Source organism: Lepidochelys olivacea (assembly GCF_965140295.1).
Source record: "Lepidochelys olivacea isolate rLepOli2 genome assembly, chromosome: 9".
NCBI classification, from domain to species: Eukaryota; Metazoa; Chordata; order Testudines; family Cheloniidae; genus Lepidochelys; species Lepidochelys olivacea.
The window spans coordinates 32,657,901-32,684,790 of record NC_140419.1 but is presented as its reverse complement, the minus strand read 5'-3'; the positions used below and the strand labels follow the sequence as shown (position 1 = coordinate 32,684,790).

The following is a 26,890-nucleotide window of genomic DNA, read 5'->3' as shown; positions in this document are numbered from 1 at the left end:
TTTAAATATGTATCACAACGTGTTTATGGAGAAGAGTGTTTTTTACCATTTGGACTTTCTAACTGCTGAGTTAAGAGAATGGACAATATTTTTGTTTAGCTTAGGTTGCTTTTTTCTCTTCACATGTGTAGGCTAAAATTAATATTTCAAACCCTCATAAAGGACCTCCTCTAGCCTTGCCAAACTAATTATTATTCTCTGTTAACCAGAAAATAAAATAATCCCAAATTATGTTTTTATCCTGGCAATTAATTTACTGCCTGAATTGCTTAAACTCCTATATATTAATAACAACCTCAATCAAAATATGATTATATCCTATACACCATTATTTCTACAGAAATTGATTTTTCTAATTGTGTTTCCATCATGATAAAAATGATTAATCTGATGTAATAACTTGTGCAGTTTTGTGTACACATAATTAAGACTTGGTCAGCCTAGTTATTACAAATTGTGTATTTGAGACAGGTGTCCTCCATTTCAGCTGCATTTGAGACAGGTGTACTCCATCTCAGACTCTCAGTTACTTGGGGTGGAGTGTGAGTAGAATATTTTAAAAGCCAGTATTAAGGCAGCCTGTTGTCTGTGTATTTTGTTGTATTTTAAAGGGTATTCAGTGGTATTAATTCTATATTTAAAATGGAACCTATTTTATATACTGCATGTTGATATTTTTGGGAATGTTCTAGGCCTAGATCTATAGCTCTGAGACACATTTGTTTGAAAGCAACAGTGGAACATGACAAGTCAAGGCAGAAACAAGCATAGAATTGTAAGAGAACTGTGACAGGATATGACAGTATAGCTGTAAAATAAAAAAATTGACATCACATCTACTTACCGAATCTGTAGCCAAGTGGCTATTAGAATTTGTGAATTCTGATACCAGTTCATCAGCTACTTCATTGTAGGACGTTGTTCCTTTACGCTGGACTTTTTCACATACTTTCATTGAAAAATGCCTCAGACCCTTCCCATTTTTATCTCCTTTTTTGCTTCTTTTACTATGGAAGGAAAATAAGTCGTTTTGAGATAATGACTTTTTGTAAGTTCTTCTGGTTAGGAAGCAAAATGTCAAGCTTGTTAACAGGCTTTGCATAGTGAGATGGCTGGTGTCCGACATTAGGCATCACGTTTTTATGAAGGTTACAATAGCCAGGAAAGGCATTTTTATAATTTTGAACTGTGAAAAGATAAACGATGACATAAAGAGGGATGTGATAACAACCTTCAAGGATTTCAGGTCCCTTACACTCAAAGTAGCACTGAAATTAACAGGAATTCTGGGTATACAGGAAACACAGAATTAGGCCCAAATATGAACCAAATAATATATATTAAACCTCTTCAGACCTAATCCCACAGTTCTCATGTGGACAATGAGCATCAAATAAGCCCACCAAAAGTTGTGAAAATGGTCATTTTGTGTGTGTGTGTGTTGAGAGCACAGAGCCACTGTCTAGGCCCAGCCCCACTTTTACCATTGAGAAGCCCTTTCTGCTACAGCCTTTTTTATATTAACATGGGATAGTGTTTCGTTCTCCAAAGGCAATGTCTAACACTACTAATAAACACTTGACAGTGAGAAAGTATTAGTTAAAAAGAGTACAGATTTCTGACACAGTACATAGATTTTCCATTTTAAATCTTCACAATAAGTTTCACATTTGACTGAGCTGACTAAATCAGAGATAACCCATCTTCAGCAGTTGCTAGGTGCCTGACTAAAGCATTCAGCTATCAACAAAAATTAGTTACAAATTTCTTGCCAGAGTAGCTAAACAAGTAAATGGATGCAGGCAGTAAAATGTCACCAAGAATAAGCAAGTTATGGGCCCAATCTAGCATCCAAATAAGTTAATAGAAGATTTATCATTTACTTCAATGAATGTTGGTTTAGGCCTTATGTGCAGTATACAAGATCAATCTGATTGGCCCACAGAATGTGATTTCAAAAGACGTAGATCTATTAAGAAACAGTTTTAATATGAATTTTTGCAAAAGGTCAACACAATCTCCCCCCCCCACAACCCCAAGAACATCAAAATTACTAGAATAGTAGGAGTGGCAACCGGAGAAGGAAACTTGCTCTATTGCAAAATAATTTGTCTACAGATTCCTTCTAAATTAACATCAGTAAAAGATTAGTCATTAGCAAGAAGATTTTACTGGCAGACCTAGCTTTTACTGGGTCTAACTATAATGGAAACTCCATGCCTTGTATTTATTGAAAGCATTATCTCGGTAAAGAATTAATTAAAGTTTCCAAGTGGTACAATAGTTTTTTTCTTTTATTCAAACGTGCAGGGTAACTGAGGAAGGGCAAACTTCCTATACAGAACTAAATGGAAACCAATCTTAAAAACAATTAAATTTTTAGAGCTCTTGAGACCTGTGATATAACGCAATTGTTGGGTCTGATCCTGCACAATTCCCATATTATGAATTTCTTAAATGGGAAAAAAATGGTTGTTGTTTAACAGGGTAAATAGCATTTTTGTTTTATATTATGGGCCAGTTTCTAGCTGCTCTCTTGTTTGTGATGGATTGCACCAATAGCAATTTTTCCTCCCATGCATATCCTTGCAGGGTGCAGACAGATTCATGGTGATTACATCCCCTGAGAGCAAGGTGTGAAGGGGGTCGGGATTATACCAAAGAAGAATGGCTGAGCATAGAGGGCAATTTATACTTTATCAGGAAATACAGGGCCAGTACAGGGGCAAGCATATGCTCACTTTTTTAAAGGGTGGAATAGTTGCAACTCTTGTGCATGCTCCCCAAGAAACCTGATAACCTGCTGGCCAGGAGCTGCAAAAACCAACGTATCACTGTATTTGCAGCAGCAAAACAAAAAGCAGCAGCAGCAGGTTCTTGATAAAAGTAAAAAGTAGGTCATAGAAATAAAGCACTTCATTCTGGAACTAAAATGTTAACTTTCTAGAGAAGCAACTTGTTAAAAGACTTCCATCTAGATCCCAGTGACTACTATATAATGTTAATATTTTGACATATCAGGACACTTAGTTGCAAAAAGATTTATTTGTAATTCTTCTTGGTCTCCAAACGAGTTTCACAACATTTTGTCTAAGAAATAGCATGAACAAAAGAGAGCATTACTTGGTGCTCACTCATCAAGTCCTAATGTGCCTAGAAGCCAGTAAGGAGATAAACTTATGTTTTATTGTGCTTAAAAACTGACATAATTAATCATTATACCTTTAAAACAAAAAGGCTCAGCAATCAGTATTTCACAATAAAGCACATATTCAGTTTAATCAGAGATCTGTCAGTGCTTTGATGCCAGTGAGTTTAACTCTGATTACTGCCAGCAGTGGAGTCAATACTGGGGAACTATTGGCTATTGATGTCCATCCAGGGTTCATATATCTGCTGCATGTGAGATTCTAATGCCCCAGAGAATTCTATTTGAATAATAACATACAAATTAAGCTGTTTCTATTCCCTTCCCTCTCCCAACAGAAGATCAAGATTTTATGTTATGGTAATGAACCCAATGTAAACAAGATCAGATGCATTTACCAGCCATAAACTATGTATTTCAAGATATATGTTCAATGGACAATTTTTTCCACTGTTAAAAGGATGCTTTCAATTTAAACATTTTGCAAACAAACACTTCTTGATCTGTATTAACTTTTTAGATTATTAGAAGCAAAAATTAAAAAAAATCCAATTTATTTGTCGCTCGTTATCTTCTTAGTTTACTTTTTGCATTTCTTATAGATTGGACAATGATAATCTCTATGAGGCCTGTTTCACTTCCAGGTTTTAGTGGTATAATGTCTGGGATTCAAACACTGCAGGGGAGTGTTTGTTTGTTTTGTTTTAAAGAAGTGTTTTCACTGGATTTTTTTAAATTGTGGAAACATTTTCTATTGGCTTTATAGAAGTGTGTTTTATATAAAATTGAAAGTAGGGGGAATCAAGGGCTTGCCCAAGCAGTTTGGGAAGAATACCACACTAGAATCTCACAAATCGCCACAATATATGAGAAACTAGCAATGGCTCCACAAAATATGCAGCTACTAAGAAGTATAATGTCAGAATAAACCCTAAGGAGAACCATGTGGAATTATAGGAGGGTACCAATCAACAGTTATCTAAAATAGTAAAATAGAACAGGGGTGGGCAAACTACAGCCCGCAGGCCACATCCGGCCTGTCAGACCTTTTAGTCTGGCCCTCAGCTCCTGCCAGGGAATGGGGTAGGGGGTTTGCCCTGCTCCGGCGCTCCAGCCAGGGAGTGGGGTCGGGGATTTACCCTGCTACATGCGGCTCCCAGGAAGCAGCCGGCATGACCCCCCTCCGGCTCCTATGTAGTACACGAAAGCATGGCCAGGCAGCTCTGCGCGCTGCCCAGTCCACAGGTACCACCCCCCACAGCTCTCATTGGCCATGGTTCCCGCCTGGCTGCACCTCGGAGTCGGAGAGGGGGGACATGCTTCCAGGAGCTGCTTGTGGTAAGCACTGCCCGGAGCCTGCACCCCTGATCCCCCTCCTGCCCTCCGAACCCCTTGATCCCAGCCCAGAGCCCCCTCTTGTACCCCAAGCCCCTCATCCCCAGCCCCACCCCAGAACCCGCACCCCCAGCCAGAGCCTTCACCACCCCCCTCCCCTCCCCCAACCCCCTGCCCCAGCCTTGATCCCACTCTCTGAACCCCTCGGTCACAGCCCAGAGCATCCTCCTGCACCTCAAACCCCTCATCCCCAGGCCCACCCCAGAGCCCGCACCTCCAGAGCCCTCATGCTCTGCCTCAGTGTTATATAATATTGTTTGGGTGACCTACCATCAGTTCCTCCTCTATCACAGAGCTCGTTGATAAGAACTCCAAAGCAGAAGCAGGAGGGCAAATAGTGGAGCATGCACAGGGACATACATCTTGAAGAACCACAGATACTGCACAAGGTGAGTAACCCTTTCTTCTTTTTCTTTGAGTAGTGTACCTATGGTGAGTCTACAGCAGTATGCCTAATGGAGGGGTGGGGCTTCGGAGTCAAATCTAATATTGAAGATACTACAGTAGAGCCAAATATGGCATCAGATGCTGACTCGTGACTGTATAATGTTAAGCAAATATATGAGCAGATGTCCAAGTCACTGCTCTGCATATTTCTGTGATCAGAATGTTCTTAAGGAAGGCTATCGAAGTGGACAGATATCTTGTGGAATGAGTTCGAACTCCAGAAGGAGATTGAAGGTCATGAGAGCAATGGCAATAGGTAATGCAGTCCAGTATCCATCTAGAGAGTCTTTGTTTAGAGATTGGGGCTCCCTTAGATCTGTCTGCAATGGAAAAGAATAGTCTGGGAGATTTTTTGAGAGGTTTCGTCCTATCCAAATAGAAGGCTAATGATCTGCTGACCTCAAATGTGTGTAATGTTGCCTCCCTTTTGTCCTGGTGTGGTTTGGGAAAGAAGGCTGGGAAGTGAATATGCTGAATTATGTGGAAGTCTTTTTGGTAGGAATTTAGGGTGTGGTCTTAATGCAACCTTGTCTTTGAAAATGAGGGGTGGGGGCATGCCATTAGTGCCCCTATCTCTCCCACTGTCTGAGCAGACATGATGGCCACTAGGAACGGGTTTCCTAGCGAGATGTAGAAGAGAGCAAGCGGCCATAGGTTCAAAGGGAGACCTTGTAAGGCACTTGAGGACAATGTTGAGATCCCATGCTGGTGTAGGACATCTGATTTGTGGGAAGAGGTTACCCATACCCTTGAGATACCTTTTTGTTGTAGAATAAACGAATAGAGAATAACCATCTATCTTATGATGGAAGGCGGTGAGGGCTGTGAGATGTACCTTTATGTAGTTTAGAGATAATACTGACTTTTTTAGTTCTAGGTCCTAGAATCTAGGATGTAGGCTAGCACAAGTGGTAGTGGAGAGGATGTAGAGGTAACGTGTCCTGAGTCACACCAGAGTTGGAATCTCTTCCACTTTTGAATGAATGTGTGATGAGTAGTTAGTTTTCTGCTATGTAACATCACCTCCTTTACATCCTCAGAGCAGTTCATTTCTAAACTTTGGAACACTGAGGAGCCATTGAGGTGGAGAACCTGAAGATTGGGGTGGAAGATCAGTCCCGCATCTTGAGAGAGGAAGTGAGAAATGGGCTGGAGAGTGTTTGGCAGGCAAATTGCCATTTGAGTAAGGTATGGAAACATGTCTGTTTTGGCCACGTTGGAACTATAAGAATAACCCTGTCCCTTTCTTTTCTTATTTTGGGCAGGACCTTTTGCTTCTACTGCATCTAGGTAGGCCCCTATGAATTCCAGATGTTGTATTGGGGTTAAAGTGGATTTTTGGACATTTAGTTGTAGTCCCAGCTGTAGGAATAGATTCATAGTCTTTTGTGTGACTTTCTCAGTGTTGTCAAAGGAACGTACTTTGAGCAGCCAATCATCTAGATATGGGAATATCATAATTCCTAGTTTGTGAAGGTATGCTGCTACGACAGAAAGGACCTTCTGCACCCAGAGTGTTCTCGATGACAGACTGCATGGGAGCACTTTGTATTGAAAATAGTCTTGATCCAGAGAGACTCCTAGAAACTTCCTGTGTGATGACTGGATTGTGATATGAAAGTAAGCCTCTTGTAGGTCAAGGGCAGGGAACTACTCCCCTTAGTCCAGAGATGGGACTACTGCTGCCAAAGTAACCATCTTGAAGTGTTGTATCTTTACGAATCTCTTGAGTGACCTTAGATCCAGAATGGGTCTCCAACTGCTGTTCTTTTTAGGTATCAGGAAGTATTTGGAATAAAAACCGTTCCCTCAGTGTTGACTGGGAACTGGTTCTATAACACCTAGGTTCAGAAGATAGTTTGTTTCTTGAAATAAAAGGTGCTCATGAAAAGGATCCCTGAAGAGGGATGAGGAGGGAGGGTGGGTAAAGTAGACTGAATATCTCGTGGAGATGATCTCCAATATCTGCGTCTCTGTGATTATACATTCCCAGTTTTGACGAAAAAAGAGTAAGGTGGTCGCCAAAGAGGTGGAGATGTTTGGGTTGTTGCAGCAAATAAAAGCGTGTGTGGGGTAAACTCGGGGTCTCGATCAATACATCAAAATTAGTTTTTAGATGTAGACGGTTATGATGCTGAAGATTGTGGGTAGTGATCTTCGCTTTTATCGTCATCCTCTTTTCCGTTGGGGTTCATAATGTTTCTGGGGAGGAGGAAACTGAGCCAGCTGGGATCTCTGTGCCTGCCAACTGTGACGTAGTCATCTCCTTTTTTTTTTTTTTTTTTTTTGTAGATGTGTAAATTCCCCAGGAACGGAACGTGGCTCTGGAATCTTTTAATGTTTGGTGGGATTCTTCTGTTCTGTCTCCAAATAACTTGGATCCTTCAAAGGGAAAGTCTTCCACAGTGGATTGTACCTCCTTTGGAAAGCAGGAAAGGTGAAACCATTAAGCTTTCTGCATGACAACTGCAGTTGAGCTGGAGTGAGCAGCTGTACCAGGAATGTCCAGAGAGGCCTGCAACTATGTCCTTGCAAGGAGCTGACCCTCAGCAATGATTGCCTAAAACTGTTCTCTTTGATCAGTTGGGAGATATTCAATGAAGCCGTTTAACTTAGAGTAGTTGACATGATTGTATTTTGCCATAAGGGCTTGGTAATTAGCAATCCTAAATTGTGGGGTCACTGATTAATATGATTTCCTTCCAAATAAATCCAGTCATTTCCAGTTCTTGTTGTCAGGTGCCGATTTAGCATGCTGCTGTCTGCCATGTTCATGTACAGCATCGACAAGGGAATTCAGGGATGGGCAAAAAAATAAAAAGTCCATGTCCTTAGAGGGAACGTAATATTTTTTGTCTGCTCTTTTGTATGTGGGACATATTTTGGCTGGTGTCTGCCATGTAGTTTTCACTGGGTTGAGCAAGGCTTCATTGACAGGGAGCGCAATGAGATCTGATGAAGAAGTATGTAGGATGTCCAGCAGCTTATGTTGTGACTTCTTCGGGCTAAATTTGTACTGAGTTCGCTACTGTCTTAATGAGATCTTGTAACTATTTGAAGTCATCTGGAAGGGTTGGTGGGGAAGGCATGACATCTTCATCAGGAGAGGACGAAGAGATGTTGGTCACAGGAGTAACCTCGTCTACTCTCACTTCCTATTCCTCAAAGATCTCCTCTTGAGGATCAGGAGGTCTGGATAGAGAAGCTGAAGGAGATTGTCTTCCTCTATCCTTTTGGGTGACACTAGATACCCTTGAGAATTGGTGTTTATAGGCTGCCTGTGGGTCTCAGTAGGGCCAGTGAGGTGGTGCTAAGTGCATGGGTGGGGACACCCAAGGGGGTCCATACCAACTGGGTGAGCTGTGCCTCCCACGGCAGTAAACTGGGGTTGTAGCGATTTCTGGGTGGCTGGCTTCTTGGTATTGTAATGGGAAGCCTTCCACAGACACTGAATAAAAATCATCATCATCCTCTTCATCATCGCTTGACAGAGGTGAAGCGGTCATGGATGCTGGGGGAGACTGCCTCAGTACTGCACATAAGTCAGGGGACTGAGATATGGCTAGTATTGAGATCATGTCAGTGCTGAGTAGAGGTGAGTCAGGCATCTCTGAGATTAGTAAATCTTCAGAGAAATCTTTTGAGCGATGAGGTAAGCTGAGCAGCAGAAGCTGATGTAGACGGAGCCGATGGTACCAAGAGTCTTCTGCACTCCAGTGAATAGCCGGTAGGTGTTCTTCTGGTCCCCTGTGGAGCCGAAGTACTTGGTACAGAGGCCTGAGAGGACTCTGTGGTGCCACTTTGGAGGAGCTATATTGCTCTATACCACTCCTTTCCCCAATGGTACCGATCTTCCCGAGTCTGTGCCCTTAGAGTCTTTAGATTTATTGGTGGTATGGTACCTGAGGATCCTGCAGCCTCGTGGGTATCCAATCATAGGTCGATCGGTACTGAAGTGGTTTTTCTGGTCTGGGATCTCTCTCTCTTTTCTCAGGGGACTTTAGCCCACTTCTTTGAGAGGAATCCAAAGATTTCCTCTTTGAAGTCACCAGAGAGCGCTGAGCCGAGGACACTGATAGAACTGACTTAGTCAAAGACCACTGTACAGGAGAGGTCCCAGGGCTGGGGTCAGAGGTTGGTCTGAGTGAACTTTCCATCATGAGGCATCTCAATTATAGTTCACGGGTCTTCCTAGCCCTTCATTTTAGTTTCACACAAAACATGCACTTTTGAGGCACGTGTGACTCTCCGAGGCAGCGAATGCAGCAGGAATGTTCATCACTGACTGGAATGGCTTCTCGACGGGAGAGAGAATATTTAAACATGGGGAAGATGGGCTATCTTTTCCAGGGTTCACTTCCCGAGAGAGAAGAGACAAAGAAGAACTAACTAAGGACAGGGAGTTAGATATTCTAATAACAAAATAAATAGGAGAAGAAAAAAAAGAAAAGAAGCAGAGTATTAACACTAATGAAAACTCTAGGAACTACACTATTAACTGCAAAACAAAAGTAAGATATAGATAATGAACTCTGAAATCGGACTCTGATAAGGCTCTGTCTGAGGCGAAAGGCGTTTGAGAAGGAACTCAGGGTGGCTCGCCTGCACTGAGGCAGAGCACAAGATGGGAAGAGTGCATGTGTGGGCCGAACGGACACTGCTACCTAAAATCTCTGGTTTGAGGTGCAAGGACATGAATACAACTAGAGTGGGGCACCCATATGGACAATACTTGAAGAAGAAAAATAATTTAACACCTGTTTCAGAGTAGCAGCCGTGTTAGTCTGTATTCGCAAAAAGCAAAGGAGTACTTGTGGCACCTTAGAGACTAACAAATTTATTTGAGCATAAGCTTTCGTGAGCTACAGCTCACTTCATGTGTTTGTTACATAGAAAACCAGAACCATTCCACTTCTGGGAAAGAGTTTCATTTATTTTTAACGGTTTTCTTTTTTGTCTCTATGATTACTGCAGACATACTATTATAACTAAAGTAGTTTAGCTAGGGAATAAGAGTAATGGAAAACCACTGTAAGTGGGAACTTGTTATCTCTCCCTCTCAAATTGGAACTGAAAGCAAATCTGGTTACAAATATAGAGACAGAACACACATTCAGCAATACTCACCTTTCTGAAAAATCTGATTCTATAAATTCCCGAGCCCGTTTTCTGTCCCTAGGGAGAAGGAAACATTTTTTTTTTTTAAATTTAACATCTTTCTTTTATGCAGGGCCAAGAAAATATATACATTTTGTATATAGGAATATCAACAGCCTTGTACTTGAGCATTTAAAAAAACATTCATTTTTAAGTACAGTTAAATGTACTATGCAAACTATGAGAGAAAAAATAATGCAAATATCACCTGACGGAATTTAAGTGAGAAATGGTTAAAATTTTGGACCCAGCATGGTACAGAGAACAGAATATCATAGTGGGAGTGAGGAAACATAGGTTCTATTCCCAGGTTTGCCACTGATTTGCTGCTCAGGCAAGTCACTTGGGCTGGCATTATTCAATGTTCCTAAGGGAGCTGGACAACCAATCCCATCGAAATTCAATGGATTTGAGTTGCTAAGTCTCTTAGACTCCTTTGAAAATCCCAGTCTTAAATTCTGTGCCTTGGTTTTTCCCATCTTAAGGAGATGATAAAGGCTACCTTTATAAAGTACTCTAAGATCTACAGATGAAAAGATGAAAAAATTATTAAGTATTAAGATTTCCATGATGGATAATGTATTCACATATCATCCAACTTATATCTTTGTTATATAACAAGGTCCTACAATTTAAGAAAGAACAGATACTTACCCTATACTAACTGTACATATACTCAGTCAGTGTGTATTCTACTATAGGTGCGCATGCATGCACAAATGGATTTATTTAACACTAGAATCTAGTGGGGTTGTGCATGCACCAGGTTCCTTCTTGTGATTGAGGATAAAGGGTGGGGTTGTTGTGACCCTTACTTAGTTCCTTCACAATTTGAACGCTGTGGTAGTAGAGGACTCTGAAAGTAGGGATAAGGGTGGTTTGTGGGACCCATATGGACCACATTAACTTGAAGAATCATAGTTACTGCGGGCTAAGTAACCCTTCTCCCTTCTTTGAGTACGTGTCTAGTGTGGATCCCACACTCTAAATGACTGGCAAGCTGGATGGTGGTATGTATAGCAGCTGCATCAGTCAGAGATTGAAGCACCGCTTCCCCCAAATTTGGCATCTGCTCTGGCAGCTAAGTCCAATGCATAATGCTTGTCAAGATTGAGTGGATTACTCCATGTTGCTACCTTGCAGATCTTGAAAACTGGAACATTCCTGAAGCAGGCAGAGGATGCTGCTTGAGCCTTGGTGGAATGAGTTTTGATGTTCAGTGGGAAAGGTACACCAGCCAACTGGTAACACAATGAGATACAGCATGTTATCCACCCAGATATCCTTTGTGATGATATGGCCTGGACTTTGGAGTGGCCACAACAACCAGAAATAAACAGGGAAACAACCTGAACTATTTGGTTTTGTCAACATAGTAAGGCAGGCTCTGGAAACGTTCTATGTGTGTAACTTCCTCTCCAGGTAACAATGGGGTTTTGGGAATATATCTTTGGGAATATATTCCAAAGACTGGAAGATTGCTTGATTCAGATGTAATTTTAAGACTAGCTGGGTGATGTATTTATGGATAAAGTGATGCTAAAAACTTTACCCTATAAAACATCGGGGAGGGAGGGTCAGTCACAAGCACCTTGGAGCTTGCACACTCTCTTGGCTGAAGTGATTAAAACTAGGAAGACAGTCTTCAGAATGAGATGACAACCAGCATTCTGAAAAGGACTTAAAAGGAGACCCCATGAGTCTTGAGAGGATAGTACTAAGGTTGCAGACAGGTTCTCTGACCAGGCCCTGAGACACTTTGACATTATCAAGTGAGAGATAACTGAATAAGACTGTACAGGTGGATAGCAAATAGAAATTGCTGCAAAGTGGATTTAATAGAGCTGAATTAAAGGCTGGAGTGTTGTAAATGCACCAACTAGTTGAGGCTCTGTAGTACTGAAGCCTAGTATGGTCCAGGCCCAGTCGGACTGCTCAAATTAAGAAATTTTTCCATTTTGACAAAAAGTCCTTCTGGTGGACATCTTCCTGATCTGTATCAGGATCTTTTGGACTTTTCTAGAGCAGTCCCTGTCTTTATCCAGCCAATATCCAAGCCTGTCAGGTGCAGTGACTTAAGATCAGAATGGAGTATCTGACTGTGCTTTTGTGAAAGCAGGCCCTGGAATTCTGGGAGCTGAATCAGAAGCTGAATGGACCGCTGCAGAAGGTTTGCCAGCCAAAACTGCCTTGGTCAGTATGAAGCTATGCGAATGATCACAGCTGTCTCTTGATTTTGGAAATCACTTTGGGGATCAGTGGAACTGGTGGAAAGTGGGGACTGAATACCACTACAGAAGACACACATCAGCCAAGGAGCCTCGGTTCCTGCCCCCTCTGGAATGCTTGATGTTATCCTTGGTGGCAAACAGTTTTATCATGAGAACCCCCCCATTTATGATTAATCTCCACAGGGACCTCTTTTGATTGGACAGAGATTGTCTGCTCAGGAAGGCTGCCAGGTCATAGTTAATTTCCATAAGTGAAGAGCCATCAGGGTTATCCTGTGTTGGTGGCACCCTGTCCAGGGCTTGATGGACTCCAGACAGAGAGGAGACAAGCATGCGCCTCCTTGCTTGTTGATGAAGTGCATTACAGATGTGTTGTCTGTCTGGATCTTCATTGTAGAATTCTGAAAAACAGATAGGAAGGCCAGGCAGGCTAGCCTGAGGTGCCGAGCTCCAGGACACTGATGTGGAACCCCATGTTCTGAGTGATAGCTATTGCAACAGGAATTTGTCTTCAAAAAGGTATACTTTCACTGATCTAGGAGTCAAGGCTCCTATGAACTTTATCATATGTGATGAGTTAAGAGAGAATTTTGTGTAGTAGGCACCTTAGTTCAGAGAACAGGAATAGCACGTATTCTAAGCTTGCCACCATCTCCTTTTAGAAACTGCCCTTAGTCAGCCAATCATTGAGGTAAGGGTAAATGGGAATGCACTTTCTTCTGAGATGGGTCACTGCTACTTCTAGGCACTTTGTAAAAACTCTTGGTGCCACAGAGAGCCTGAAAGGCAGTACCTTACACTGGTAATGATTGGTTCTCACTGTGAATCATATGTACTTCATGTACACCAGATGGATAGCTGTGGGTCTCTCATTCCCTGTGCTGTTCCTGGTCTGGTTGAGGACTCAGATGCTGTATCCTTCAAAGAGTGATGTTTTGTGTCATCCCTCTGAGACCTCCCTTCACATTTGATGCTGTCTTTGGATTCCATCTGTCTCTATAAGTGAGTGCTGTCTTTACGTAAAGGCATGGTTGCCAGTTTTGATGCCTGTGTCAGAGAGACCAGTGCAGGTGCCAGAGCAGTTAATGACGAGACTGTCATTACTGAGGCCTTCAGTTGAAGACTTCACTGATGTTGAAGTAATCAGTGTTGAAGTCACTGGTGCCAGTTATCGTGGTGCTCTCTTTATCTTCTCTCCAGTGCTTGATCCTGGGTTATGATTTGGGCTCAAGGGAGCTCTGGCCAATGCTGGCTCATTTGGCCTTGCTCTAATAGTGATCTTCATTTCTGGGTCCAAAGTTACCATCATCGATTGCTCTAGCAGATATAGCTTGAGCTGGGTGTCCCTGGAGGAAAAGGACTTACACACAGAGCACCTGTCTGGGTTACGGCATTCCCCTAGGCAAAAGAGGCATTGTGTCCATCCTTGGTGATCAGTCACTCACAGGAGGGCAGGGTTTAAACACTTAAAATTTGGAGTTTGCCACAAGGTGTGGTGGTTAGCATGAAGTGCCTCATCCTGGAGTACAGGAGGATCCCCAGTAACTTTTCTTTTCTCTCTCTCTCTCTGTCAAAATAAATATTTCTTTACAAATTTGATGACATAAATGGTTTTAAAGTCTCTAAGAAGAGTAGTGTGTTGGCCAGGTGGAAGGTTCCTTCTCACTGCCATGGGTGGTAAGAGGGAATTGAGAGAGGGTCAGAGCCACTCTACCTTTAATCCCTGGTGTAGGAGCATGAGGAGGCACAGGGTGCACGTGTAGTCCTGAAAGACTCTGTTATTCAAAAGAATCTGATCTCGCATGCATGAGGCACGTGTACACCTAGTGTAAGATTCAGACATAGAACTTTAGAATCTTGATCAGAACATCAACAGATTAGGAGTAATCACTTAGACCAAGAGACTTTTGCAAGTCACAGAAGTCTGGCTGTCCTTCAGTGCTAGATGTAGAAAAGAAAAGAGTCTCCTATATCAACCAGTGGGACAGAAATCTGAATGTCTAGTGATATTTAACAAGCACTCTAAATACCCTGCTACCATATCATACCATATACCATACCATATATCACAATAACATACACACTAATAGAAAAAGACAAAAAACATAAGAGGGCCAACCTACTGACTTACCCTTAGTTCAACAATGGCCATAAATTGGATTTACTCCCCAAAAATTCAGAACCAGTTGCTCTTTCAGAAGATTAAAAAAACCTGGCTAACTGGTCATGCAGTTTACTTGTCAACTGTTCAGGTTGTCATTTCTGCCACAGAGCAAAAAGTGCTTAACAGGCCTTGTGGCTAAAACATAGGACCAATAGTCAGGATAGAAAATTCTATTCCCATTTCTGCCACAGACTTACTGGGTACCCTTTGACAAGTCACTTAAACTCTCCATGCCTCCATTTCCCCATCTTTAAAACTGGGAATATATTACTGACATACACATCACTGGTTAGAAAACTGAGGATTACTTAATTAGTGTCTGAAAATTGATCTGAGAATCCTGGATGGAAGTGCAAAATATTACTGAGAGAGTAATAATATTAATAGTTGATGTAGCATCATCCAGCCACTTACACACACTGTGCCTTTTCTGTCTGTCTAATTTTTTATAAGGTCAGCCATCACCATGGTATCTCAGCACTTACAGCATTCAAAAGATATATAAGCCTATTTTAAACGAGCAGTAGTATTTGCAGGGAAGGATATGCTGATGTTGGACTACTGGGTATACTTGTCCTAAAAGTCTTACTTGAAAATTAAAAGTGATCTTCAAAAACATTGTACTAAATCTGTCCATGATATCTTAAGGTGCAGGAATGCCGAAATCAAAAAATAAAGGGGTCCTGAAAGATTTTAAAGGTCAAAACCCAAAGCACCTTGCTCTTCAGTCAAAGATCTCTGTGAGAACAGTAGATTGCAACACGGTAAATCACTAATATGAAAATACAGTCATCAGCAACATTTAGAGTTTATCACTAGTTTTATGGCCTGTTTTAAAAAAATAGCTGTTAAGGCATGTTTGACACACCCGTCTACTGTTGGCAAACACCAATAGTCCTCTACAGTAAGGATACCATAAATTTGTACAGATCTATGAAGAGCAAGGACTTGTTTTAATTCCGCAAATTCATTCAGTCCTTTGCATTACTACAGGAAAATAAGTTTCACCACAAACCCATATACAAATTAGGTAGTGAAATGAACCTGGACTGAAATCACTGGTACATGTAGTTACACGCTTACATATTACAGACATTAAAAGTACAAAATATGCTTACAGCACACACCCTTTGAACTGTGTAGGAACTAGGATATTTGAGCCAAGATACACATGCAAGAATATACAGAAGAAAAATCAAAACAGGTTTGCCTCACTGCCCAGCACTTCTCTTTAAACAAAACAAATCCTTACTCTGGAATCCAGGCAGTGGCTTCTGTTATGTGCGTCTGAGTGACCATTGCTGGTGCTGGGGTGTATGGACTCCCAATCAGAACACTCCCTGAATTGGTCAGTCTTTGTGGTGTGCTTATGATCTATGAAAATTAGAAACAAAATTATGTTCTATAAAACAATTTAAAAGTAAATGGACATAAATCAAAACTAATCATGGTCTTAAGCAACAGTAAAACAATTTTAGCATTATATAAACTGCAGTCACATGCACTTAACACTAAAGAGGCATCTCTTAAAAATAAGGCCTCAAACTATCCTGCAACATATTATATTCCAGGCCTTAATGTCAGATCCAATTCCACTGTCATTTGGCAATTTCTTTCAATCTAATGAGAGAGATTTTCTTAAGTAAAGAGTATGAAATTGAACTTTTGCTTACAATGCATGTATCAGAGGTGAAAGGCTCTCTCTCTCACACACACACACAGCTGTCTCTTGATTTTGGGGATCAGTGGAACTGGTGGAAATGGGGGCTGGATACCACTGTAGAAGCAGGCATCAGCCAAGGAGCCTAGGCTCTTGCCCCTTCTGGAACACCTGATGTTGTCCTTGGTGGCAAACAGTTTGATCATGAATCTCCAAAATCAAGAAAATTCTGCAGGACTGTAGATGAATTATATAATCATATACATAGAATTATGAAATCTATACCTTAAAATTCTGTTTAAAATGTTGTCTACATTAAAAGAGACCTGTTGCAGCTGAATCAGCGGGTGCAGCTAATCAGTTCTGAACACAGTTTAACTCAGGGATCTCAAACTCAAATCACCATGAGGACCACATGAGGACTCGTACATTGGCCAGAGGGCCACATCACTGATACCTTTTCATACAAAGATACAAAAGCCCTCCCTCCTCTGCCCCCAGCCCTGCCTCCACTCCACCCCTTCCATGAGGCCCCGTCCCCTCCCTGCCCCTAGTCCAACCCCTTCCCCAAATCCCCACCCCGCCTCTTCCCCTGAGCGCGCCACGTCCCCGCTCCTCTCCCCACCCCCTGGAAAGTTCTAAGCGCTGCCAAACAGAGGAGCGAGGAACGCGGCATGCTCAGGGGCGGTGGAGGTGGGGGGTGCAGGGAGCTATGGTGGGCAGCAGGAAATAACTCAGTGGGCAGCATGCGGGCCTCGTGTTTGAGACCCCTGGTTTAACTCCAAGTGTAGACAAGGACAAACCAAGTTGCCTAAAATAGTAACTTAATTTCTTATTAATCAATCAATCAGTTTACCTGTACTTTTCCTGAGGCCTGTAGTGATCCATGTGAGTCAAAACTGCATACCTTAGATTTTGATGGGACTAAATTTTAGTCATTCGACTAATCTGGATGGCTCTTATTCAGGCAATAAAAAAAGGCCTACACAAACAACTGTTAGGTTAGTTGGGTTATGTATTCATGAGGCTTTCAAGTTGTAATGGGTCCACCACAGTAGGGATAGGTATATCCTTCTTGGAACAATCAGAATCCTATGTGTACTGTTGACGCTGGGCCTGAATTTTTTCAGTATCCGATATTGCAAATGCCTCATTCGTAGATGAGCGTAGGGCGTTACATTCAACGCTGAAGCCATGAGACCTATTAACCACACAAAAAACGGATAAATTTGTTCTGGAAATTGATGTAGAAGGTTTAAGGCTGATTTTTTTCTTTAAGCATCTGTCTCCACTGTTAAGTCCAAGATGGCTCCTGTAAAAGGAATCCATTGAGTGGGTATTAAAAATGATTTTTCCCAGTTTATTCTGAGCCCTACGTTGTTGAAAAGCATACAGATCTGAGGCATGTCTATAGAGAGGACTTTCTTTGATGGAACAGGTTGAGAAAGTCCATCCAATAAAGGTGAAATAATTCTGCTTCTAGAGAATTAACCCAAAATATCAAACACTGGGTGTAAAGTCTCCTCCACAGCTCTTTATAGCATGCCCAGAATCTTAGGCATTATATCCTTTAGTTCAGAATAAGAACTACATCCTCTGAAGGGAATGAAAATGAAATCCTTACATTATCACCTGGGATATTTGACCCTCCAATTCTGGATCCATCTCATAAATTCATTTGATTAACATAGTTCTTCTTCCTCCTCTAACAGCATACCAGGAATGATCACTGATCCAGTGTCTTCAGCTCCAGAGGCTTGAAGTTCTCTCCCATGGCAAGTGGAGAAAGTTTCCTTGGATAAATTTGTCCTGGTGAGGGCCAATACAGCTATCTAATCTATGGTGGAACCTGCATTCTGGACAGAATTCTATATTTGGATCCAGGCGATAAAAATTTTGTTGATAAGGATCTTCATCACACTGCCTTCTTACAAGCAGTCTTTCTTTGTGCTGCAGTATCTGTTCCTGATCAGAGTCATATTGCAGATTCAATATCAGTTCTGAACCTGATGCTAGGAGTGATAGAGCTTCTGGCTGTAATATTGAGAAAGGTGAGAGTTCTTTGCTCAGAGAATCAGAAGGAGTCTTACATGGAGGAGAAACTGAAGAGCTTTCCTGATTTTGTCCCTATACGCTCGCCCTATTCCCATGTATACTTCCTTGGTGACATGCCCCTCCAGCCATTTCCTGTACATATCCCTTTTGGTTTTTAGATAGCTAAAAAGCTCCTTGTGCAGCCACACTGGCCTCCTGTCTCTCTTATCTTTCCTTTGCATCGGAATAGCTTGATATTGAGCCTCTAGTATTATACTTTTAAGAACTGCCAGCCCCCTTTGACCCTGATCTTTCCATGGGACCATGCCTATTATTTCTATGAGTCTGTTGAAATCCATCTTTCTGAAGTCCAATGTCCTTGTTTTGCTGTTCTCATGTCCTCCTTTCATAGAATATTGAATTCTATCAGATCATGATCACTTCCTCCCAAGTTTCAGACCACCTTCACAACTATTTCAGCCCTGTTGGTCAAAACCAGCTCCATAATGGACGACCCCCTTTACAAATACTTTACAAAGGTTTGTAAGAACCATTATTCCTGATTTACAGATAAGGAAACCGAGGCATAGAGAGATTAAGCAATTCATCTAAGGTCACTGTGTCAAAGTGACTCATCAGCTGGCATGCCACCTTGTGGCTAGGTAAGGTGTTGCAGGGTTTTCTTCTCCGCAGTCTTGCTGCACAGATCTGCTAGTGATCCCCTTTTTCCTTGTGACTTGGCCCTCTGACTCAGTCACCTTTGGTCTCACCACTTTTGGGGTAAACCAGGGTTTTTACCAATAGTCCCAGGACCTCACAGGATGTTGATAGCCTTGAGCCAGGCCTAATAGTCTCTCTGGCAATTGTGTCTGGAGTCTTCCTGCTAGTCTTCCCATTGAGAGTACAGGGGAACCCAGTCCCTCCCTCTACTCTGGGTTCCAACCCAGGGATTATCTGGTCAGTCCTCTTACTCCTTCTGTGGGGTATTCTTCCTGCATTAGCCCACCATCTCACCAGGCATCTCTCCTCGGGTCAAGCTCCAAGTCCTAGTTCTCTAGGTAACAAAGAAAAGGAAACTAAATGATTACCGTTAAAGTGCCAAGTCAGTCATTTATCCTTATACTAAGAACTCTGGTAAAGTATTTAAAAAAGAAAGGTTACTTCTCTTCTAGTAACTGCAGTTCTTCAAAATGCGTGCCCCCTATCTGTAGTGCATTGTGGGGGTCCATGTGCTCCATGTGCCAGAAAGCCAAAGATTCTTGCTAGTAGTATCTGTTGGTCTGTGTCTGAGCCCCCTCCTTCTCATGCTTTAAGTACATTAAGTATTCAAAAACACAAGAAATGGAAGCAGATACAGGAGAGCCAGATTGTCCCTTCATCCAAGTTTGAAATCCAGGCCACTTTAGATAGTAACAAATTCTAGTAGATTGCTTTTGTGAGTTAATTAGTACATCCTGCACAGATGAAGAATGCGACTGCTCAAGAGCAGACTGCTCAAGTCCAATCACTCATGTCATCAGGTGAAGAGAGTGTGGGTCCATAAGAAAGATCCTGCCCTCCTGCTTGGACAGGAGAGTTGACGGCAGGGGAAGATATGTGAAGACTCTGCTGGACAGCTGAAGGAGACTGGTAATGACCACTGCAGATATGGCCAAGTCGGGGCAATGAGTATCATCCTTGCCCTGTCCTGATAATATCTTTCTTTTAAATCAACGGGAAGAAAGGAAACACATTCATCAAGCCCTTCCTCCAATGCAAAAGGAAGGCATCTGACAGGGACTGTCGGTCTCTGCTTGCTCTGGAACAGAGAGGCAACATATTCTGTTGACCCTTGTTGTGAACAGGTCAACCTTTGACTGACCCCAGCTGGAGAATATAGTCTGAACCAACTGATCCTTTACAGACCATTTGTGCATCTGGGAGCTGTCTCTGCTAAGACAGTTCATGACGATACTGTTTTCCCCTACTAGGTGCAGGGCCACAGGATAAAATGTCATGACAAACACACCATTTGCCTCTGTGGACAGAAGAGCAGAGTGGGCCGCCCCTGTTTGTTGTTGTCATCATCATCATCGGCAATCCCTCAATTCGAGGATGATCTCTACCACAGCTTGATGTAATACATCACTGATGTATTGTCTGTCACAACCTGTACAACACTCCCTTGCAGGTAAGGGAGGCATGATTTGAGAACCAGATGAACAGGTCTTAATTCCAGTACATTGATATGCATGGATCCCTCCTGAGGGGGCCAGTGCCCTTGAACTGTCAAATGAATCAGATGTCCTCCCTAACCCTTTGTTGATGTGTCTGAAGTCACTGTACAGGATGGACTTGTAGGATTGAACTGTGCACCTCTGAGCACATTCGTCTCGACTGACCATCAGTGGAGGGAGACTATGACATTCTGAGGCATGGTGATCAATGACTGAAGATTGTTCTGATTTCGTCTGTAAACCTGAGACATCCAGTGTTGTAAATGTCTCATCCTTAGATGGGCAAAATGGATTATGTAAGTAGTAGCTACCATGAGACCCAGGAAGAATTTTAAATCTTCTGGGTGGGACACTGTCAATCTATAATGGTACTGACTAATCTTGATAAATCTATTCTCTGGTAGACAAGCTCTGACTTCCACAGAGTCCAGTATGGCACCTACAAAGGGAATCCTTTATGAGGGGCAGAGGATTTTCTCTGGGCAATTAAGAAAGAGCCCAAAGTCTGAAAAGAATTTATTCTTGAAGCCGATATGGTTTAACAGCTCTTTGTGCAAGAGAGCCTCGAGTAGCCAGTTGTCTAAATAAGAGTAAACATAAATAGCCTGATTCCTCAGATGACTGCTACCACAGAGACACAGTTTGTAAAAATTCTGGGTGCCGTGGAAAAGCCAAATGGGATCACCGTGTATGGATAGTGGCAACAAGCCACTATGAATCACAGATACTTGTGATGATTTTGATGAATGAGATGTGCAAATATGCATTCTTTAGATCAGCGGTTGCAAACCAATACATAACTGACAGCAAAGGGGTTATGGTGGCGAGAGAAAACATTCAGAACCAAAACTTTCAAATGTATTTATTTAAATCCCTTAAATCCAGTATTGGCCAAACCCCACCCCAATAAGGCCCTAGGTCCCATGACTGCCAGTCACCCCAGCAAGTAGGATTTGGTGCCTGCAGGAGGCAGGCCATTGGGTGGTACAAAGCAAGCCACAGACTTCTGTATTCTTCCTCCATCTTCTTCCTGCTAGAGTTACCACTGTACATCCAAAACAGAATGTAACAGTGGATCCAAAGGGAAGAATGGAAATCCAGCGTTTTATGGAGATCCTGTAGGTATCCAAGGCAGAGGAAGCAAAGGGTGGTCCAGGGGAAAACGCCCAATGTCTTGTGGCCTATTCTTCTTAATAGAGGACAAGGAAGATGAACTTGGAACTGGGTAAATATGTCTCCTTTTGGAAACCCTAATCTTCCCATCCAGAAATGATGAAGCAACCAGAGCTGGAAGGTGATCCTTGTCTGTCACGGTGACAGAGCTCTTCAGAACTGACCCAGGAACTGAAAGAAGATCCAAGAATCACAATGCAACATTAGACACAGGTCTGTATCCCTTGTAACTGAAAATGGAATAGACCTCTGCTTTGGAACTGTAGCAGTTTTGTCAGAATCAGTTGGATCGGACAGGTCTGATGCACAGGAACCAGCACTACTAATATTGGCCATTTTGGCTCTAAGCCTCCTTTTCTTCGATGCTATGACAGAAGGAACTGAAGGCATTGATTCTGACCCACTGAGCAATTCCATCTTTCTAGCACTGGAAGTGGAAATCAGAACTGGTAATGGTCCTGCACCTGCAGGGTTTCCATTTGGGTTGAATAGGTGGGAGGAACAAGGTATGGTATCAGTGCTGAACTATCTCTCAACCTCTCTTCCAGAAATGAAGCAGTCAGATCTGACCACATGGGCCTCCATTTAAACATCTGGAGCCTCAGGGGATTGACTGAGTGAGGCGCAGGAACCAAGTCCAACACCAACAGGGGTAGTGGCTTCTTGGAACCCTTCAGTTGTTTGGAGCCATTGGCAGCCACAGGGGCAGAGAGACTGATCTCTTACACCTAGGATCTGAGTCCTGACCAGGTCTAGATGGTCTAGCTACGAGGTCTTCTTTTAGGAGGAGGAGCTGCAAGTGAATCTCCCTATCCTGGGTGTGAAAGTTTGGCAAATAGAACACCCAGAAGGTGAGCATCTTTCTCCCAGGCACTTGAGGCACCACATGTGGTTGTCAGATGCAGAGAAGACAGCCAGGCAGGAAGCGCACTTCTTGAATTCAGCTTCTTCTGTTTCCTCAGTTCCTCCATAACCCGAAGCCTGGAGAAATCTGAATTCATGAACTAACTATACTGAAAATGAGCTAACACTATTTCTAAGTAGAAAAGAGACTCCAAAGAAACCAGAGCAGTTCACATCTGCCCAGGCATGCAGATGGAAGAAACTGGGGTAGTGAGGGAGCTCCACCCCCTTTATAGCTTCGCCTTCAGTGTGTCATGATACTGAAGGGTGGGAGGGCATGGTAGCGCTCTAGCTGACACTGCTAAAAGAGGTTTTTACCGTAAGGCAGTACAAGGTGGCACAGCACCCATAAGTGGGAATATGCAGAAACACTTGAAGAAGAACCATTCTTTAGTTTATTTATAAAACAAACCCAGATTTTTTACTTGTTAACACTGCTTAAAAATATTCAAATTCAGTCATGAATTTCAGAGCATCTGTGACTTATAATAGTAAGCAGATAAAACTTCAAGATGTAAAACAAGACGGGCAGTGAAGATATTTTAGAATAGTGCAGTTGAGGAGACTGTGAATAAATTTAACTGTTAACTTATTGTAGAACTGATGCCAAATCAGTTCTACAAGTTGTTTGCTTGCAATGCAGCCAGATTGTTATAGTAATTATTTTCAGAAGTGCACTCAAACATTCTCTGGGTTTGAGTCCTTCACTACTTGCTTCTGCTTTTAGTTGTAATAAACATTAGTTAGCATAAAATTACCATACTCTGCTCAGGCTTGCAAGCCACTGAAATGTCAAGGTGTTTGTTGGCACAAAATACTGCCATAGTTCACTGGCTAGCACACAACTGGATTTCAACATCATTTTATAACAAAGGAAGATAACAGTGTAAGATTGATTTTACTCCAACATTTCATTTTATTCCAGCAAGACTCCCGTGATAAACTTTCCATGAAAAAGCTCTTTCAAGATGCTTATTTTGTTTGGTTGTTGGGCTTTGTGACATCTAAGGAATGACATTTTAGTTATGTTTTGAACACCACATGTATTAAGCTTTAGGATGTATTGTATTCCCTCTTCTACCGTTCAATGTATTAAAACCTGAATATATATTCATCAGCTACCTATGCTGTTCATGTGGCCTAGGGTATTTATTCTAATGGGTTACAACATAATATTTAGAGTATACTCCTTCCATTTTTCCCCCCTCACCTGAATGTCATTTTAAAATTTCTTAAGAAACACTGCCAATACTTCCTACAGCCATGTTTGGTTTCTCTTAAAAATACAGGTAGTGGCCAGTTTGAAAAGAGATGCTTTTGGAAATGGGAGAAACAGCACAAGCCAAGGTATTTGGACAGTTTGATATTATCGGAGCCTGACTGACTTAATTGTGTTGTAACTGTGTTGGGAATAAGAGATCCCCCAAGATGGTTGTATCTGTAGAATGTAGGTGGACACTAAAAGATGGAATATCCATTATCAGTTTACTTTAATACTGACTTAAGAATCAGAAAACCTTAATGGTAGAAATTAAGCAGTGCTTAGTTAGTTGATTTAGTTGAGTTTTTTTAAACAGTTAAACCAATATTGAAACTGGATGAAAACAATGTAACATATTCAGAGTTTATAAGCTAAACATTTTGATTAAATATTAAAATATTAAAAGTTTTGTCCAGTTGTTAAACCACCATTGAAGATTTTAACCACCTCTTCTTATACTGATCTGCTGCAGTACTACAAATGATATAACTTTTCAGCAAGTTGGCCCCACCCAGCATGACTCTCACATGCCAATTATAATTTAAAATATTATTTTCAGTTTGCTTTGCAGTTTGCTCATGTTGAGTTGCACTTCATCCCCTCTAAGCTTTCACATTACTAGCCTGAGCTGAAGAGATTGAGTTTTCCTTTAAGTCATAATACTAACACACCATAAAGAGACTAGTATAACTATAATCTCATCATAGCATTACTATGACAAATAGTAAATTATATTTAGAATGTGCAAACCACTTGAATGTTACAAAAGATGGGTCATTATGGCCTTTACTTGTTGTACTCTAGTGCCCTCTAGAGTAAACAGACAATAAAGCAGGTCACAGAATGCATTTTTTTAAAAGGTCCAACCTATAAACATAGCAGGGCCCCAAACTGATTAACACTGTTTGGCCTAGCCATTACAGATGGGATCTAGTCAGGTTTTTAAGACTGACAATGAATTTTTCTACTCCCTTCAGTGTCAAAGCTGCAAACTGTCATAATCAGGGACACTAGAGAGACAAGGTGGGTGAGGTAATATCTTGAGTTAGTTTCCAAGATCTGAACAGCTCTGTGTAAGCTTGTTTCTCTCACCATCAGAAGTTGGTCCAATAAAAGATATTACTTCACCCGCCTTTTCTCTCCAATATCCTGGGACCAACACAGCACAAAAAAATCCCTGATTGTTATTTTAATATCTACACTTTTTTACAGCATGTAGAATCAAAGTTTTCCTTTAAAAAAAATCATTCTGAATTGTATCATTTTCTGTTGCAAAGTAATAATCTGGCTGTCCTATTAACCCAGACTGCCAAAATATAACAGCAAAGCTATTAACTCTATATGGGCTTGTCTATAGCTATACTGGTATAGTTATATAATTGCCAGCATAAACTAAACTGCAAAAAGGTACTCTTATTCTGGAATAAGAGTAGCTAAATAGGCAGTTATATCCATATAACTATAGCAGTATAATTATATTGCTATAGTTATGCTGGTTAATTTCCCTGGTAGATACCCTATCACTTAATATGCCTTATATTTCATTCCCAGTCTCTCCTATTCCAGTACAATATGCCTTAAAGGGGTGTTGATTTTAAAGCCTGCTAATAGCAAGGAACATTTACAAACTATTGTAATTAAGCAATCAGAGGGCACTTGTACAGTGCATCAGGAAAGGCTTGTACACACTGGGAAAAAAAGGTGTGTTCTTACCATGTTTTAGCTAACCCATTGTAATGGCCACAAGGTAAAGTCTTAGTATAGACTAGGTAGTCTGTAGTATTCACATATTTTAGCAGGTCAAGCTAAACCACTAGTGTTTACCTCAACCAGCTAAAATTTGTTAAAACTACAACTCTCTTAGGGCTTGGCTACACTTACATTTTCTAGTGCTCTAACTTGCTGGCTCAGGGGTGTGAAAAATCACCGCCCTGAGCGCGCAGCAAGTCAGAGCACTTTAAAGAGCTAGTGTAAACAGGCTCCGAGAGCTGGGAGCCACGCTCCCAGCACTCGGAGCTAATCCCCTCGTGGAGGTGGATTACCAGGAGCTCTGGGAGAGCTCTCTCCCAGCACTCGCACGTGATCACACTCGCACTTCAAAGCGCTGCCGCGGGAGCGCTCCCACAACAACGCTTTGAAGTTTCCAGTGTAGCCATACCCTTACCTTCACTAGGATTTTAACATGGGTTAAAAAGACTCCTTTTTCCTAGTGAAGACCTAGATTATGACTGTTCAGTGTCAATAAGTCCCATACGTTCAGGTGAATTACAATAGAAATCGGTAAAATAATTAGGAGTACAGGGGCACCTTAAAGACTCCATGCATCTGAAAAAGTGGATTTTTTACCCACAAAAGCTTATGACTGAATAAATCTGTTAGTCTCCTCCCTGTTTTTGTGGATACAGACTAACACGGCTACCCCTCTGATACTCGGTAAAATAATGAACACATATATAATATATTACTGACTAAAAGGGTAGCCATTTGTTTGACTACATTCACGGTTCAGTATTAAAAATGTTCAAGAGACTGAATTTAGCCAAATTTATTGTCTAAAAACAAAAGAGAACAATACGAAAAAGAGACAAACATACCCTCCTTCTGGGAAGCAATTCTTATCTCACAGAATGTTCACCTTACACAGGAGGTATGCTTCAAAGATACACATTTCAACTAATTGTATTTATAGTATGATTTTATAAGCTACACAACTCTTTACACATCACTTAAAGCAGGGGTGGCCAACCTGTGGCTCCAGAGCCACATGCGGCTCTTCAGAAGTTAATATGCGGCTCCTTGTCTAGGCACCGACTCCGGGGCTGGAGCTACAGGCATCAACTTTCCAGTGTTAAGCTCGCTGCTTAACCCCTGGCTCTGCCACAGGCCCTGCCCCTACTCCACCCCTTCCTGCCCCCTCCCCTGATCCTGCTGTGCCCTCGCTCCTCCCCTGAGCCTCCTGCACGCCATGAAACAGCTGATAGGGAGGTGCGGGGAGGGAGGAGGAGGTGCTGATCTGTGCGGATGCTGGTCGAGGGGTCCTGTTCTCTGTACCTACAAGCTCTGTTTTAGACTATGTTCATGTCATCTAATAAAACTCTTTT

The 26,890-nt window shown here is 41.8% G+C and overlaps 1 protein-coding gene and 1 long non-coding RNA gene across 9 annotated transcripts in view; one reads left to right on the top strand and one right to left on the bottom strand.

Annotated features, from left to right (window-relative positions):
* Positions 1 to 7,826, top strand: part of LOC311526431 — a 63,186-nt gene extending 55,360 nt beyond the window's left edge. The window contains exons 2-4 of the long non-coding RNA XR_014713007.1: positions 4,837 to 4,932; positions 6,031 to 6,178; positions 7,283 to 7,826. This is a non-coding gene — a long non-coding RNA (uncharacterized lncRNA). The remainder of the gene's footprint in view (positions 1 to 4,836; positions 4,933 to 6,030; positions 6,179 to 7,282) is intronic.
* TFDP2 (transcription factor Dp-2) overlaps positions 1 to 26,890 on the bottom strand; it is a 167,192-nt gene that overhangs the window by 39,817 nt on the left and 100,485 nt on the right. For 7 of the 8 annotated variants that reach the window (XM_084639457.1, XM_084639456.1, XM_084639460.1 and 4 more), the window contains 3 exons: positions 15,795 to 15,916; positions 10,118 to 10,165; positions 845 to 1,007 (listed from right to left, as the gene is read on the bottom strand). In XM_084639457.1, the coding sequence (XP_084495583.1) occupies positions 845 to 1,007; positions 10,118 to 10,165; positions 15,795 to 15,916 (333 nt within the window). The remainder of the gene's footprint in view (positions 1 to 844; positions 1,008 to 10,117; positions 10,166 to 15,794; positions 15,917 to 26,890) is intronic. The other variant, XM_084639459.1, reaches the window with a different exon arrangement.